An 18828-nucleotide genomic window follows, 5' to 3' on the forward strand; every position below is an offset into this window, starting at 1 on the left:
AGGAATACCTCCATCCATCTTCCTGATATCATCCCTCACTCTAATAAACAAACAATCAAGAACTGTCCCCTGATCCCATGCCTTGTTCTCTTCCACCAGCCCAAAAAAACAAAGAACAGAACTTACTAGGTATTTCTAAATACATTATAACACTGGGAAAGGAGGAGAAATGTAATACAGTCACTTAGAAAGTGAACACCTAAAACCACTCTTAGCTGCCTCACTTTAAAATTAACCTTCATGAACTAAAGATATCCCCTTATAACTGGTGGTAAAATTTAAAAATGAGTATCTAGTAAAACAGCTGTTCATAGAACAATCTAAGATCCCCCCATAATAACAACAGTACAGTTGAAAGACAGTTGTGATAATGAATAAATACAACCAAGCTGGTCAGTATTTTGCCTCAAAAAGGGGAAAAACAAGCTCAGCCATTAAACTGTGAAGATCTCCGCATTTGGAGAGGATTTCGTTGGCTATATAGCATGTTCTGGTGAATCAAAGAAACCCCCTGTCTCTCTTTGGTAATGGTTGGGTTCGTTGACCTTCTTTTTCGGGAAGTATGTAAGACAGGCACTTTAATGGACAATATCTAACGTCTTGAGGGCTTTGTTGCCAGCATACCTTAATAAATGGTCTAAAATGATCCCATATGCTCTAAACTTTTTAGTTTTGATGCCATTTGAGACTGGAAACTGTTTCAGCAATGATTTAGCCAGAAAAGAAGTTGGATAACTATATACCTTCAGCTGACCCTATAATTTATTACATCCTGGGCCACCAGATTTATTTTGAGTTCTTTTGTTTATTAATTTATATGAGTCCCAATATTGTCACCATAGCAAGATACTGGCCTATACAAAATCTCTTTCTGCACCTTTGTCGACTTCATTCAATAATAGTTATTTCTGCCCACAAATCAGAAAAAAGGGCTTCCACTGTAGCTTTCAGAACATTCATAAGTTCCAACAACATATTTTTTTTTATCAGATTACATCTGATACAGGCTTCTTGGACAACTCAAAGGCTTCAGATCACCTTCTGTAAGACGAGTTGGCCATCATGGACTATGATTAGGTAAGAGCATGATTAAATATTAAAGTGAGTCGGACCACTGTGGACAGCACCATAAACAACAATCGCAGGCAATACGTCACATGGTTCTATCCCAAGTAAACTCGTTGTTAAGATCTTGTTACGTAATGGTAAGTGACTAATATACTAGGGCTGCTTTCTAAACGAAACAGTTATCCTTGTATTATTTAACAGAAGCAGAATCAGTCAGAGCGGTCATTCGGATTGTATTAACGCATAATCTTCAGCCTTTGGTGAACAGCAATAAGTACATGTGTAAGTGTGCAATTTGTTTGACTTATTGAAAGTATTAAATATTGCACTTAACCTTCTAATAATGTCACTTATACAATGTCTTATACCACAACATTTGCTAGAGTGTGCCAGTTTATATAATGCATTTTTAAAAAGATGTTAAAATACTTTAAATCAGGGGTTCTCAAACTCAGTCCTGGGGACCCCCAGTGGCTGCAGGCTTTTGTTTTCATTTAATTAGCTGGTCTTTTTTTCTCTTCTCCTATTCTACCTGCAGAAAAACACACTAGTATGCATTTCAAATTTAAAAAATATTTAGAAGTATTTCAATTCTTTCAATATCTTTAAATGCTCATTTTTAGGTTCTTTTGATCTTTTTCTGTGTAGTTTCCTATCCTAATAATGACAATTAAAAAAGAAGCAGAGCAGACACCTGGGAAAACAACACTGAATGATGAAAGGCTGCAACTACTATAGCATCAGACTCACTAATTAGTAAATAATGGATTAAATAACCAAAAAACCTGGAAAAGAGCAATGCACATTAGGAGGAAAACATTGTTTAAAAAGTAAAAGCTACATATAACTGCCTAGTACATTTTAATAAAAAAAAAATTACCAAACCTAGTTTTGTAATTTTTACATTGACTTCAAAACACAGAAACTGGGTAATGACAGATCTCTTCATTAGTCCAATTAAAAACAGAAGTTGGTTGGCACAGAAACCTGCAGCGGGTTCCCAGGCCCGAAATTGAGAACCACTGCTTTAAATCATTGCTCAATATATCATGTTTGACTATTTCAAGTAAAGTTTTCTATACAGTATGTCAATTTCGTGTAGGAGCTCAACAATCATAGGCATAGGCTGATCTGTGCCAATCTTTTACAGGGTACACTCACTCTATTTGGCTCAATCTTTTATTTAGAGGCAAAGCAGGGAAGCATTGGGGATACGAAAAATGTCTTGCATGGTGTCTACACTTTCTGGACTAGACTGTAGCATGTCCTAGCTGTGTAATGTGTTGTGCCTTTCAATGAGCAAACTGAATTGGTTTCATAGTGTTGCATCTCTCCTGTTCTAGGACATGAGCTCTTTAAGGCAGTTGATCGTATCTATAAGGAGGTCTGCCACAAAGGTAACAATGTTAGTACTTAATGATACAGTAGAGGAATGACTGCACAGAAGAGCTGGTGTAACAAGTCTTGGCACAATAGACACAACCATGAATATGCAGGTATCACAAGATACAGCCAAAAAGCACAATATATTTTTTTGTTTCTTTGTTGATTTTGTTTCACTTTTTTTTTTTGCATTCACAACCACAAGTCTAGCAACATTTCTAAAGTGCTTTCTTAATAACAAATATTGATACTGTATATAATAAACACTGAGAAATTATTACCCACTGGCATATACACAATATAGCATTTAATATGCTGCACAAAAGGAGAATTTCCATTATAGAAGCTAGCAAATCTTAAACATAATTAGCAGAAAAATAAATAGATTGATAGACAAATAAATAGGCTAATAAAATAACAGCAATTATATTAAAATAAGCAAGCATTTAAATTTTATCTTTTTTTTTTTTAACTCTGTCAACTAACAACGAGTTTAATAGGCAATATAATGAAAGATGGCTATACAACATAGAAATACACAAATGGTATAGATGTCTCTCTTATTATAGAAATAAATAATTTCAATCCTTCTATTAAATACTCTTTATATGACTTCTGTAATACTGCATTTAATATAAATATTTAATATACATTTTATTCTTTGTTAATTTAATAGTATGCTTTCAGACTAATTTGACGTTATTGGTATACACGGTTTATTTTACTTGGCCATGTGCTAAGCAGGATACTTTTTTTTCTTTTAGAATCCTGTTAGTGAACAGGCAACTGGTACCCATCTTTCTTTTTGGGAAACATTTTATACGAGATTGTGCTGGTTTTTATTTATTTATTTTTTAAAGCACCACTTACAGAAACTGCTTCTGTATAACTCAGCACATTGCCATTAAATGGATTGTCAAAACAAGAATAAATAAATTAAAAAGTGGGGTGCTGCTACCGTCCGACTCTTTCTGCTCTGCTCAAGCTTTACCCCTTGTTGTTTTTACGACTAGGCTCACTCAGTTCTCCTACCCCGTTTCCTGGTCAGGCCCACAAGGCCACAAAATACCTTATTTATTTAATACAGTAACTTGATCAAATCATTTATTTTTCCTATGTGCACTTGTACACATTTCACTTTTGGTTTGTGTTTCCATTAAGGTATTAAACATTTCAATTTATGACCTGGAGTCATTCCATTTTATCTAGCACCTTGTGATAGTATGAAAGCAGTCCATTAAATCAGTGAGTGATATGATTCATGGTGTCCTCTTCAGCTCTGTGGGCTCCTATCAGCCAAGAGTCTGAGGATGCAAGATCTGAAGGCAGAATAGCATGGAATGTGTGACGTGATATACATGGTCTAGCCCCACCTGTAATGCATTACTGTTGTGACTTGGATCTTCTGCATTTTGATATGTAGAAAAATGATTGATTTCTCAATGAAAACCCATTCATACACTGCATGGGTTAAATTGTGAAAAGGATCTGCCACGTTGCAGGGAAGCCATAAGCTAGAAGTTAGCCTCTGGTACAATGGAAAAAACAAAAAAAAACCAATCTTTTCAGTATTAATCTGTAAGACTTTGCCATTATTTAAATTAAAAAGTGTGAAGGGATAAATGTGATAGAAAGTGTTATCCCGAAGTATGTTATTGTCAGTAAAAAGGACAAGATGCTCTGCTCATTTCACGATCAGAATAACCAAAGGGTTCTGTCCTTCTCCAGGCTCTGGTTTCAACTGTGGGATGCCATCTCTTTTTTGCAGAAAACCATTTTGCAAGTCTTCTCATGTATGGTATTTATTTTTTAAGTGTTGGTGCACAGGCAGCTCTGCAAAAGCTCTTCAGTGTAACTGTTCAGTTTTAAGATCCAAATAAATTGAGTACAAACTTAAAGAAAGCCACGAAGAAGCGCGATGATTTAGGACTATAGTTGCCTTGTTTTTCTTTCCTAATATAAACGACCGAGTAGCGTAGGTCTAATGCACATTCTGTTTCTCCCTTTTTTTTCCCTAAATATAACATGTGCTCTGTGCTTCATATACAAAATTGTCCTAGAGAGGGGAATACATATTCACTGGCTAGCTCTGTGCTAATTGAAAAATATTCACCGTACCTCATCTGGGATGGGGTGATAGCTCTTATTTCAGCAAGGTGGTAACATTTCAAGTTTTATGCACTAACTAAGTAATATATCTCCCTTCTGCCAAAGGACAGCAAAGAAAACAATAGGTTCACTGGACAGTTTTTAAAGTTGTTCTTTTAAAATGAAATCCCTGTTTTCTTAATATCCTAAACTATTTGATGCACATTGGTATTGTTGATTTTTCTGAGTAATGAGCAATAGCATATCCTGAAGCAAAGGATTAAAGAATATCATTTTTCTGTCTTGCTTGTGTATCAAATTTTTTACGACTGCTTCAAAAACACTTTCCATCACTTTTCTCTTGTTTTCCATCCTTTTCTAAAGTGTAAAGACTTCATTCAGGATCTGTCTGTGTTTGAGGTAAAGTATGCTTTATCAGGTCGGAAAACTCTGGGTTAGCATATTCCATCTGCCTTAATGTGAAGAATCTTTGAAAATCCAGGTCTTTTTCTTAGTGCCTGTTGAATAAAATGAAGGACAATGTTACAAAAGTCGGAATTATAGCCATAGTATTTTAATACTGTTGTTAACAATTGTTGGTACTTCACTTCCAGGATTAAAATCTTGATTGATTTTGTTCTTGAACTGGTCTGTTACAGCATCTGAAGGAATATCCATTATGTAAAGATAGCTTTATTACATGACAAGGTGAGTTGATGCCCCTTTGTTTTTAGTAAACAGCTACTGGCATAGAGTATAAACATTAGTCATTGCAGGACACATTTAATTATTTACAGTATTTCAGAAATAAATAAGAACGGAATGAGGAAGATGGTCGGTGCAGCACAAAGTGAAAAAGATAACACCCAGAAAGAGCAGAAAGAAATTGACATATTACTACAGGAGACCTCACATTTGTATGCATACAGATTGCTTAGTAATGTGACATAGTCAGTAAAATTGTTAAATGTATTTCAAGTCAAAGTTTCATCATAAAGGAAAGCTACATATCCCAATGTATCTCTTGTAATTCTATACAGCTGCCATGTGATGTTTCTTTTACAAATAAATCCTCCGCCTTTACTCCTATGTTAGTATTCATTTATCTGTATGGTGGAACAAGTGCCTAATGTAACTAACATAGTCATTTATTACTTTGCTTGGGAGTGAAATGTGAATTGATGACAGGAAACCTAAATGTGAAACATTACAGTTAATAAATCGGACTCAACATTTGAGATGAAACAGATTTTTCCAAAGTTTTAGATTTTGAAATAGTTTTTGAGCACAATTAGTAGGCAAGAATGTTAAACTTAAAGTTCTAACTTTTTTTTTATTTTTTTATGTGAACCTTTGACCTCCATAAAAGCAGCTTGGTTTAACCCCTTGAAATAGCAGAGAAGTTAAACTAGTAAAAATGACATTTTCTGCTGTGAAAGAACAGTAAAGAAGTATTAAACTTTAAGAAAGGTCAAAACATGAAATGGTAAAATGCTCACGTAGCTGCGTTTGTCCCAAATTACCAAAGTCCTGCAGCTTTTAGTTTGCTTCTGGCAATAGTGTGACTCGTGTTCAAATATTTCCAATGACCAAATATCTTCTGTTAAAAGTTTTAGTAAAATTTGAAATCAAAACAGTTCACACATAAATAAAGAGAAATTGATATTAAAGAAAAGACAAGTTCGGTTTAAGGTGTATACATCTTCCTTCCTTCTCTGTTTGGTCATACATTCGTACTTTAGGTATGTTAAGCGCAGTCAGAAAACTGCATGCCATTTCCTATTTGAAGACATATCTAACACTCCATGCTAGCAGTAAGACTATTTCCTAACTGTCTTAATTAACACTCTGGTCTATAGAGATAGCTAAGAAAGTTCTATCTTACATGGGGTACAAGGCTATACCATATTCTATGTAGCTATAAGAAACTGATGTTCTGTTATTGAAATATGTTATTCCTTTCGTAATAGAATATTCTATTGCTTTCTAAGATTGGCTCTTACAGTTCATTTTATTGACTTTCCAAATGCATAAAAAGCAAGACACTTGAACTGTTGGATACTATTCATTTGTAAACGTGTACTGATATAGTCTATCGAAATGACACTGAACTCAGAGGGGCTAGGGGTGTTCACAGTGGCCTTCACAAGCTTAAAGCAGCTGGAGGAAGGAGAAGCAGGAAGAAGCAGCAGCAGAGAAACAGAGGAAGAACACAGTCACAAAGAAGAGCCATGCCGTGAGGCAGCAATGTATCGATCAGTATCATCTGTGACAGCTGCTGAACCATCCAGTTTATGGGGTCACATCCATTTGTTTTTTTTTTTCTAAACCTGCCATTCCTGCTTGCCTTGTTTCTCTGTCTTGTCATCTGTTGTCTAGAAATTAGGGAAGAGGAGGACAAGGAGTAGCAGTAGTAGTCAGCTGTGTTGTAATGACTCCATCCCAAAATTCACAGTTCTTTTTGATACAATACAGTGCTGTCATGATTCAGTAGGAGCCAGTATCCAAACAATGTATCATACATTTTCATTTTAAATTTATCAATTATCAAACATTACATTATAAAAGTGTAATCATGTATTTAAGGCCTTGGAATGAAACGATACAGTTTTGCTTGACCCATTCAGACTGGTTTCAGGAGAGTATATATTATGTTTCAGGCCGGGTCCCCTCCACCCCTCGGCTGGGGATCAAATGTCTCTTTTATGACTATTTTGTTCGCATTTTATTTTAACATTGTCAATCATTTATTTTCTTTATGTGGAAGTATCTTTTCCTTTGTGCTGTGTGTTTTGTGGGTTGTCTAACAAGAGGGGGGCCACTTCCCATCACCACAAGGAACTGCCATAAGCCCTGAGGAAAACCCACAGTCCTTTGCGGTTCATTGAATGCACTGGTGTGGGTGACATTTTTTTGGGATTGTTCTGTGCTTTTGCGAAATTGCTGGATTTTTGACCTTTGTTCTGTTTTTGACTTCATATTCTAAATTTGTGTATTGGGACTTGTTTGCCTTTGTAGGCATCCCTGCCTGTATCTTTGGTGCTCTTTGGAGCTTCGCTGTTTTCAGAACCTTTTATAGGTGTGTTAATTATAAAGATCCCACTTTTGCCCTTTTGTGATGAGCTGGGATTTGATGGTTTCCCATTCTAGTGGACATTTTTGAGTCCTTTTTGGAACGTATTGTGATTAAGAAACCCAAGTTCATGACACTATATGTGGCACACAACAAAATTATTGCTTAATAATTCAACCAAAAAGACAAAGACAGGTTGTTAGGGTTAGCTGTTAGGTCGCGGCCAGGTTTTCACTGGTTTGACTCTCAATGTCTGAAGCACAGGGCACTTTATTTTTCTATTTGCTGAAGTGTGTCATTGTAGTTGGGTATCCTCTGTATCCCTAGAAATCCAACAGCCTGTGGCTAGAGCAACAGATACAGTAGCTACTGCTTTTGACAATTCATTTTTATTTAGCTTTAACCTTTTTGTACAATGCAGCAGTTACATTCACACTGAAATTTGTAGCATAGTTCAAACAAATTGCAAATCTAGACTCTGCAAAGATGAGAGGATATTTTGTGGTATTGTTACCAAAGTATGCTACACTCATTTGCAATATTCAGGATACTGTAAATTTTTGATCACCACTTGATAGTCATTACTGTAATAACTTAAAAGGACCTTACAGATATCAAGAGAATTTCAAGTTCTTGTTTGCTGCTGGGTTTGGCCATTGCTGTCCCTGCATCTCATAACATGTTTTTCTCCTTTATTAGGTCCATAGTGGTTTTTTTGAAGAGGGAGGGTCTGCACTCACAGTGAGCCTACTTGATTAAATGTTCCTCACATAATTCAAGCAACACTTTACTTTATTAGCAATGCTTTGTTTTCTGCATTCTCTACAATGTTTTGTTTGATTCACCACTCGTTTCACATTGAGCGCCTCTTATCCAACAATACAATACAATTCAGCATATTGTTGTTCTCCTGATAGAGGTATATGCATTATATCGTAACTTGAAATCCCATCTATCTTTCCTCTTTTGAATGAAAAATGATATGATTTGCCTTATTTACATGTTCCTAGTTCCCTATTAAATAAATGACTGACAAGGAAATATTTATGTGATGTGTGATAACTGAATTTCTTGTGAATGAACAAACTTCTCAGAAAGAATCAACATGTGGCAGAAAAATTAGGTTAGTGCTTAGAAGTGTGTTGGTTTTTATCCATGCATGATACGGATATCTACAACAAGGGGATCTTTAAACTTCCAAAGTGGTGATAAAAATACATCAATATGGATGGAGATTGTGTACAGAAAAAAATAAAGACATTAAAATTCCATAATCATATCTTTAAAGAGCCATAAAATTAATATGCTAATCACTTTTAGCACAACCCTCATTATTATATGCTGTTGAGAGCATGACCATACTGCTGAGCTTATGGGGACTTCATTAAAAGGAACACAAGAAGTTGTAATTATCCTGACCTGACTTCACTCACTCACCCACCCTGTATGAAGAGTTCCCATTATTCTATGACGTTCAAAATCCACACTGCAAAATAATGTATATGCAACAACTGGACAAAAAAAATTTAAATGGGAGTTGTTTTACTTTCATTTAGAAAAAATAATCTGCCAAAGGGGCAAGCAAAATTTACTTGACAAGATTTCTTAAAGTAAGCTAAATAATCATAACTATACATTTTTGATAAGTCCCTAATTCTTATAATAAGGAAAACAAGTTTAAATGTCATGATGTAAATACTTTTCCCTTGCTAAGATTTCATTTTTTGCAGTTTATTTCTGTCTCATGACTCCATTTGTAAAATCCACCCTTTTTCTGCTCTTTATGTTCTTTTATTATATGTATGTATGTTATGTTAGGGTTCTGTACACTGTAACTGAAGAAAAAAAATATATATACATTATATTGTGCAAAAATATCAGTTGTTCCAATTTGATTACCTGGAGTTTGTTAACCATTTCTTCAAAAAGTTTCTTGGCTTCTGGGCTATTTGGATCTTCAAAATAATCCACAATCCCAATCTGTACAACAATTGATTTCAAGTTACGACAAACACCTATGAGGCAAAAAATGTAACAGATGACTGTTAAATACAGTTATACTGTATTTCATAAAAAAATTGACCTGCTATTCACAATTAACTCATTATTTAAATGCATTGACCTTACATTGGATACAGAAATCAAAGCCTATCACCCTGATCCCAATGCTAAAAATGCATTCACATAGACCAATCTGATTTTTTTAGAACTTCTGAAGAGTGGGATTACACCGCTCCTGCATGGTTCAAAATGCTGACTGGCTTGTTTAGAACTTACCTGAATGTCACCCACCATTAAACCATCAAAAATCAGTGATCTTTCTTACTGATTAACAATAATATATATGATACATAAGCTATTTTTGTATACATGAAAACTTCGTCATTATCGTCATCATCACCGGCTTACTCAGGTTAGCTGGTTGCTCTCCAAATCCATTTCTTCCACTCTCTGTTGTTCGTGTTGTCCTTTGGGGGTTAGACCCATATACTTTTATATCATTCTACAGTTGTATGTACTGTATCATAACTGCAGAAGTCGTTTTTGGTAATGGAGAACTAATTGAAATGTTATGCTATTCTTATGTTTAATATTATACACCTTATATTAAGCATTTTTATACAGTATTTGTGTGTGGCTTTAGATGTGAAATACTTTTGAATGCCCACTGAGTAGGGCTGCATCAAATAGTTGATGTTTTCGACAATGTCAACAACAAAAAATCGTCGATGCGGATTTTTTATTGTCGACGCGTCATAAACAGAACCTTCAATAGAGGCTCCAGTCACAAAGAACCACATTGGTTTTTGTAACTGCAATGCACTACATGAACATCTGGGGGCAGTATCGTTTATCAGGACTTCACACAGTCCTACCAACAAAGAAGAACATCTGAGGATAAGAAGAATGTAGGGGAAAATAAACGTGGTTGCAATGGCGAGTCAGATAGAGGAGGGGGAAGGAGATGGAAAAAAATTGAGACAGAAACTTTCTGAACTGTGGGAGCACTTCACTGAAGAAGAAAAAAAAGTTGAATGCAGATTATGCAAAGTGGAGTTTTCTTTTCACGGCAGCACCACCACGATGCATGAGCATCTGAAACACAAGCATCCTGGAGCTGTGATGCTATCGTCTCTTGAGAGGTAAGTTTTATCGAGTAAAGTTAGTGTCACGTGTTAACGTTGATGTTTGTACTATAATGTGTATATCAAGGTTTCGACAATGATAGTTAACCCTTAAACCAACACATACTTGGGGGTTAATTGACCCATGGACGCCAAATACTTTTTAGATAGATAGATAGATAGATAGATAGATAGATAGATAGATAGATAGATAGATAGATAGATAGATAGATAGATAGATACTTTATTAATACCAACACTGGTCATTTTACACACTGCAAATGAACTGCAAAAACTATATATAAAAAAAAACTACTGCAATAATCTATTATTATATGTTCAAGGTGCAACTGAAGCCATTGATGACATTCAGTAAATCACTGACTCAACTGTGCTTGAACTGGCTTCACGCAAACACACAGAGGTAAGCGCTGATGATTGCAGGCTCGTCAAGTGTAGCAGCTGAATCCCAGAGACAGTAGTGCTGCAGTTCTGCCGGCGCCGGCTGTGGTCGTGAGCTGGCTGCTCAACGAATATACGGCACTGACTGATCAGCTCCGGCGTGCTGGCAAATTGCTCTGTGAAGCAAATATAGCTGGTTGTGGGTTTCAATGAATGTATGTCGCCGAATATACTCGGCCCCTGCATGCTGGCAAATTGCACTGAGGCACGACTATAGCCGGTTGCAGCATTCAATGAATATACATCGCCAAATATACTTGGCTTCAGCGTGCGTCCAAATTGCATTGGGAAGCGACTATAGCCGGTTCTGGCTGTTTAAGGGTTAAGTGAATATAATTTCAGTTATGTCTGCTAACATGTTTGGAGCTATAGTAAATGAGTGAATAGGAGTAGCTGAGCCATCCTAGTTTTTTCTTGTTCTTTATTCGTATAATATTTGAGTTCATAACGTTAGGTAACTTGTGTTTTGGAGTATATCTGTAATTAGCTTGTTACATATTTTAGTCCGTTGTACTATATTATGCCAAAATAAAAAAAAACATCATGTGATAAACTACAATACTTTTTGTTCAGAGTGTGATGATTAAAACATCTTTCTCTGTCTGCAAAATCATTCTTGTGTATTCCTGCTACCTCTACTCCCTCTGAACGTCTCTTCTCAGCAGTTGGGAACATTGTCTCAAAGAAGAGAGCCAGCTTCACAACAGAGCATGTCGAAATGCTCACGTTCCTGCACTGCAATCAGGAATACAGTATATGAACTGAACCTTAAACTGTACATTATTGTTTTATTTTATTTGAATTGAAGCTTTATTTAAACTTTTGGACTTTAAGACACACCAGTGGCAATTTTTGGTTAAGTTAAATGCACTTTTTTTGTTTAAAGACTATGTGCTCTTTAGTTTGTATTGTTTAGTGTTGTGGTGCCCGGCGGGTGTCCATGCCCGGCTGGGACGCCTAGGAGGAGTGGAGGAGGGCTTGTGCCTCCAGGACATGAGGGGGCGTCCTCCCTGGTGGCTTTGGGGACCACGGGTACGGAGCTTAGAAGCTCAACCCTGTAGGGGCCCGTGGTCACCGCCAGGGGGCACCCCGATGCCTTGGGAACATTGTCCCTCAGTACTTCCGCCACACCGGGAAGTGCTGGGGGGAAGAGACTTGAGGGCACCCGGTGGACTTCCGGCTTCTCCTTGGGAGCTTCCGCCACACAGGGGTGTGGCTACAGAAGTCCTGAGGATGCACCTGGAGCCCATCCAGGGCACATAAAAGGGGCCGCCTCCCTCCAGTCAGAAGCGAGAGTCGGGAGGAAGAAGACAAAGCGTGTTGGAGAGGAGTGGAGGCGGACCAGGAAGAGAAAAGGCATTGTGTTGTGGCCAGGACTTTGAAGGGGTGATTGGTGCTTTGGCACTGGATTGTGCAATATTAACTGTAAATATTATGTATAATAAACGTGTGTTGGGTGACATGAACGTGTCTGCCTGTCTGTGTCCGAGCCAATCTCCACAGTGTATTTCTTTTTTATTGTGATGGTCACACTGATATAAAACATCTGATTATTTTCAAATTCATATGTTTCACTTGTTGTTATTTTAATTTGATTATTATTAATTTTAATCGTGTTAATGCAGAGACATCAGGGTGACATTCACAGGTGGACAGATGTGAGCAGATGAGGCAAGACATGCAATGGAGCCCAGAACAGGATGTGCAACCACAGGTCGCAAGCATCAAAATAGTCAGGCATGAAATAATCGTGACTAATCAACTAATCGAAAAAGAAATTGAACGATTAGTCGACTACCAAAATAATCATTAGTTGCAGCCCTACCACAGAGTAAGTTTTCTGCTGGTCTCAATGACCTCAGTGCATGTCTGCTAAATTCAGCTCAGCTCCAGAAAATCAAGCTGTGTCTTGTGGGTTCTTCAGGAGGTTAATTCCTGTGAACTAAATCTTGTACCTGCTTTTTCCAAAATCCTCCATCCGCAGCAATGGAGTTTAACTTGACACAACTCTCAACTTTAGCAATCCAATCTTAAATAAACTCCAGACTTATTTACAGTATGTGAAAAAACTTTTCCATACATTAAAATATTTTCTTGTGCTGTCATCTTGCCTTCATAAGATTATTGCAGGTGTTTTTAATTTCTTTCTGCTACAAATGTGTTCAAAATTAATTTTTTTCTAGTAATTTAAAAACGATCAATTTCAACACACCAGAATAACTACCATCAATGCACACTTTTGTGAACATATAAGATACCTGGGATTTCAAACAATACCCTTCTCACTCTCCCCAAGCCGTGTTTGTTGTGTCCAGTGTGGTTCTTTCATGATTAAAAAAGATCGAAAAGGATGAAATTTGTTTTATGAGTCAGACAGAGATATTTTACAAAGGGCAGATAGTGAGTAGTTAGTGCTAAGCAGTTTATTTACCAGATCACTGACAAATCGAAACTGCAATTCAGTTTTGGAGTAAGAAATAAACAAAACATTAAAAGTAAAAAAACATGGAAAGGACACTGTGAAACTAATTTTCTCATGTGAAAAACAAAAGTCTAACTAATTACTGAGTATGTAGCGTGCCCTTAAATTAAACTGTATGTAAAACATGATCCCAAGCAACAGACAGTATCATTTCAAGGAGTTATACAATGGCAACACTTGATGACATCAGTATCCTGCAATGAAAAAACGTAACATTAACATTTACAATGTAATGTCTGCAGCCATGTCTTTTCTAATGTACCCACCCTACTGCTGAACGCAATGTGGTTTAATAGTCATGACAATGGACCGAACCCCACATGTTTGCCATTCACTCACAATATAACAAATTACCTGCCACCGTGCAGAATGTAAAAATATTTAAAAAAATAAATTATGATTTGTAAGAAGGTGTGGATAAAGGCATATGCTTAATTGTAAATGTCATTATGTGTCTACATGTACTTATTTATTTAGAAGATGCTCTTGTCAAAAGTGCCTAACAAACAAATTAATCAGCATCATGAATCGAATTACAATATTATCAATAAATACTGTAACAGTCAAACCTTGTAAGAATTACAAGGAAGATCAGTTAAAAAGATAAATAATAAAAGATGAGCACTGTTAAGCATGCAAGCAGCCAAGCAAAACAGCTTAGCGCAATAACAGATGTTAAGTGCCTTGTAACAGAGGTAGGCTTTTGTGTTTTCCTACAAATCTGAAGGGCTTTGTCTGCAAGCTCTTTCTTTAGACTAGGATCTGATTTCATCACTGTCGTAAGGTCAAAAATAGTAGGCCTTCAATCCTGAAAATTTCACATTGGCCATGCAGACAGACTATAAAGTTTTGAAAATGGAATGGGGCTTCATGGTGGTCTAGAGGTATATGGTCAGTATCTTATGTCAATCATTAAGCAAGCCTCAGTGTTATGATTTAAGGGGACTGATAAAGTACCAGTGGTCAGAAGTGCCACATGAGTAAAAAGTGATGAACACTTGTTATGGCGCCTGTTGTACAGATCCTGTACATATCCTGACGTCTGTTGTACATATACTATTTGGAAGATTTTTGACCTTTTTCAGCATTGTTTTATTACTTTTTTTGTGTTTTGATGGTGATGCCATCTAGACATCAGTTAGGAAAAGTTACTTTTCACAAGCACTTATTCTGTGTGATTGCTGCAGACAACTTTTTTATTGTTGCTCTGCCTGTTGCGAGTTACTTAAGGTGGAAATCACACTGCACCAATATAAAATAACAGCATGCTGCAACTTGTTCTCCTAATGCTGAATTTTCAACTGAAACTTTTGTTTAGTATTTTGGTTTCGATGACTGGTTTAGTTAGTTTTTTGATCTTCACACTCCAGCCAGCTTTTGCCTATTACCTTGTGAGATCCCTTTTGTGTTTTCCATAACCTGTTAAAGCTTGTGCTCTTACAAAATCCATCTAGAAATGCAATTATGTTCCACATATTCACAACAAAAGATGGAATACTGAAAGGAGAGGTGTGACATTACAAATGGATTATTCGGAGTACACCAAGGAAAATGTAATGCTGAGATGAAAACTACCTAGTACAGAAGCCAGGATGAAGTTGTGCACATGTCGATGTTGATCCATCTGATGTTGTATAGAAGGGATCTGCATGATTGAGTACAGTGCATCCAGTCCATTGTGCTATATTTGGAGAATGTTCAGGTATTTCCTAATGTTATAATATTTTCCTATATATCCTCTTTCCTCCCATCTTCTTTTTGATTTGGTCAATCCCTTCTCTTCACATTCAAACTCTTTTTTGCTTTATATGTTGGCTTGCTGCTGTTATACTGAGTGTAAATTTGAAAACTCCCATACAATCCTTTATCTGACATCTTTTGTTTTTCATCTTCTATACTCACACCTTAATTTTTTATTGAAAATTGCCAAGGCATTGCTTTGGTGGTTTGGGAAACAAACCAAATTCGGTCGTTACATTTAATTTTATTTAGTAACATTGTTAGTAATTTTTGTTAAAAATGAAATATATTCTTCTGCAGTGCCATTTTGTTTGTACAGTATAATGAGGGCTGCCATTTTGTGCATTTTGTTTGGTCTAGTTACCCAAGCTTTTTCTAGGTAAGGTTAATATGAAGTGTGCAGCGTGTGATATCAGGTCAAAGATAGCATTGTACACTTCTTAGTTATCAAAGGTAATGGATAATTCAAAGAAAAACTCAAATGTTCCTTAATTAGTTTTTCCCTGATTCTTCTGGCTATGAGTTAGTAGATAGATTTGTAAGTAGTATCTGGATGAGGTATTGGGAAATGTTTAGCTATTAACTAAACAAACAAGCTTGATGGACTAAATGGTCTCCCCTTATTTTTTATGTTCTATAGATCTCATCACTGCCCATAATACATTTCTGCTCAATAAAATTTGCTCTACATAATTTGGAAATATCCTTTGACCGTGATTCTCATTGATCAAGTTTATCGTTATCCTCTCTCATCCTGTATCTTTCTCCTCTAGATCTATCTGGTATTCCTTACATTTCCATATAGTGGAGGCTTTTTTCTTAGATACTATTCTAGTCAAGTTGGCACTGAACCTATTCTGAAAATCTACACAATATTTAGCAAATCCTCCTTCTTGAACTCTTTGTGGGATAGATCAAAAAGTCACACTGTTCTTATATCACTCCTTGTGAGGTGGATGGCTAGTGAATGGTGTGTGATGTGGGAATCTTTTACTCCTTTTATTTTCTTCCATTAGTCTTCTTTAGTTTCTACCTGTTGGTGCAGCTGCTTGCCCATTCTTATGGCTGCTTTATTTTTCCATTTTACTTGCGGTGTATATTTGATGAGTTGAATACAAATTTGATTACCAATTTTACAAGGTTACCTCATGGTTTTTATAAACTGTCTGAAGATGGTGCTCATTGTGAACAATATGAGAGTCATTTGTTTCACTTTAGAACAGTACTCACTATTGAAATGAAGAAGAGCTTTAGGTGTTACAGGGGTAGAGGTGAGAACCAGCATCTCAAGGCCTTTCAGTCCTTCCCGACAAACCTCTGCAGCCACTTCTTGGTTTACCTCACTTACGTGGTCCAATTCCAACACTTGCAGACGCATGCAATTTCGAGCTGAGAGAGGAAGAAATAAAAAGATTGAAGTCTCAGAAAAATGAAAACTACCCAAGTTGCAAATCTGGTTTAATAAAATTGATGATCATTTCAGGTAGGTGAGCGTTTGCCGATGTTCTTGAACCCTGAGCAGGGCTGTTTCCTGGCATAAGCAAGCTAAGTAACTGCTTGGGACCATGCAGCCTAAAAAGGATCCCTACCCACATAGAGATGGTGGTGTTTCAGTACTTCAACCCTAAAACAGGCATAAAAATGACTAGAAACAATCCTAACTGCAAGGATTATGTGAGGTATAATATACAGTATAACCCCATACATGAGTTAAATATAATTTAGAATTCTATTGGAAGTCATAATGTAACATTCTCAAGCCCATCTAATCCAGTTTCCATATTGTAGGGGGCTGGAGCAGCACTGGGAACAAGGCAGGTAGCAACTTTGGAGAGAACATCAGTCGATCGCAGGACCCTCCTGTACATGCAGCCACATAAGGCCAGTACAGAATGACCAATTAACCTGACTTGCAAGACTTTTGGAAAGCAAAAAATAATTGAATACCCCAGTTTTATCTAATTAGCACCTAAACATTGGTAACAATTGAGTGAAAAATGTTTATGCCTGAATCCTATAAATGTTTAAAAGGTCATTTTTAATAAAGAGCAGCAGACTCCCAACAGAAAAGACAATTTAAATAAGAATGTCTTCTGAGCTGAAATAGATCATTGCACAAATCATTTAACACCTAATCATTGCAGAATTTTATTTCACAATTGGTAGTGGAAATGCAGCATGACAAACCTCAGCGTTTTATTTCAATTTGTATGAGATATATTAGGTTAAGGTACACATTGTGATTAGCATGGCTGCCTTGTAGATTCTGGCCTTGTAATCTATAAATCTGTATAGCTTCTCATTGATTTATTTAAACTGTGGTACCATGTGAGAAAGCCATTGTTAACCATTTATCCATAAAAGAAAAGTGTCATAATACAAAATGAAGCAAAGAATAGGAAATAGTTCACTTGACAAAAATTACCTACCAAGTACCATAAATCAGATTTGAAGGAAATAATGGTTAATTAATTTGTTTTATATATTCTAGGTTTATGAGATAGGCCGATGTGCCAGGATTGGATCCTGTCTTGTGCTTAATGTTGCCCAGATTGGCTTGGGTTTCCTGAACCTAAGAATCATTCTTACCCAGTGACATGGGCCAAGTTATGTTTTATAGCAAGTCACTGGGCTATGAGATGAAAGCCCGAGTTGCTACAGGAAGTGCACATGAACCCTAGAAAGTGAAAATTCAGTGTTGACTGAAAAATCTAACAAAAGTACCACCTGGTGAACCACTCATAAACACCTATTGCCACTTGGATGGAGCTGTGGGAGTACGGCCCCAAGGGCTTTAGATCATATTTCAGATGCTGATTTACTTGCTGGCTCAGCCTTAAAAGCATACAGTATGCTGGTTGACCTTAGAGTCAAGAGGTGAGTGCCTGGCAAAGGTGAAACTGGCAGGAGAAAAATGCCAGATTGTGGAGAGGTTGTCTGATGTGTTATCTGAAGCAATGTGAGTTTGGAGTATTGGGCAGATTATGTGTGAGTAGGTGGACTAGTTATGTGTTATGCAGGAGACACCATGTGCATCAGCCTCTTATTATTATACTTTGTGGTGTTGTAGCAGTAAAACCCAAATATGTGTCCTTGGTTGTTTTGTTATTTCTGTGTTAATTTGTGAGTGTTCTGAGCGAACCTGTCCTGTGTACCTAAAATATTCTGCACCTATTGTGTCATGAACAGTTCCCAAAGGAACAATGAGATTATAGAAATCAATACTTTATATTTTGTTCTCAAAAAATGTATAAAAGCAATGTTCCTCTTTAGATATAAATGTGTGTCAAAGACTGTTTTGTAAGCTTTAGATATTATTAAGATATAGGTGTGTCAGAATATAATACCATTTATCTGTATGCAGATTGGTATAACTAATATACCTTGACCATGTTATGCAAACGAGC

The 18828-nt window shown here is 36.5% G+C and overlaps 1 protein-coding gene across 1 annotated transcript in view; it reads right to left on the reverse strand.

The window, feature by feature from the left end:
• Positions 1-3536: 3536 nt before the first annotated feature.
• fbxo41 (F-box protein 41) overlaps positions 3537-18828 on the reverse strand; it is a 209134-nt gene continuing 193842 nt past the window's right edge. The window contains exons 11-13 of the mRNA XM_028801555.2: positions 16652-16810; positions 9512-9627; positions 3537-5057 (exon numbers count right to left, since the gene is read on the reverse strand). Coding sequence (XP_028657388.1) covers positions 4995-5057; positions 9512-9627; positions 16652-16810 — 338 coding nt within the window. The 3' untranslated portion in view covers positions 3537-4994. The remainder of the gene's footprint in view (positions 5058-9511; positions 9628-16651; positions 16811-18828) is intronic.

Source organism: Erpetoichthys calabaricus, chromosome 5 (assembly GCF_900747795.2).
Source record: "Erpetoichthys calabaricus chromosome 5, fErpCal1.3, whole genome shotgun sequence".
NCBI classification, from domain to species: Eukaryota; Metazoa; Chordata; class Cladistia; order Polypteriformes; family Polypteridae; genus Erpetoichthys; species Erpetoichthys calabaricus.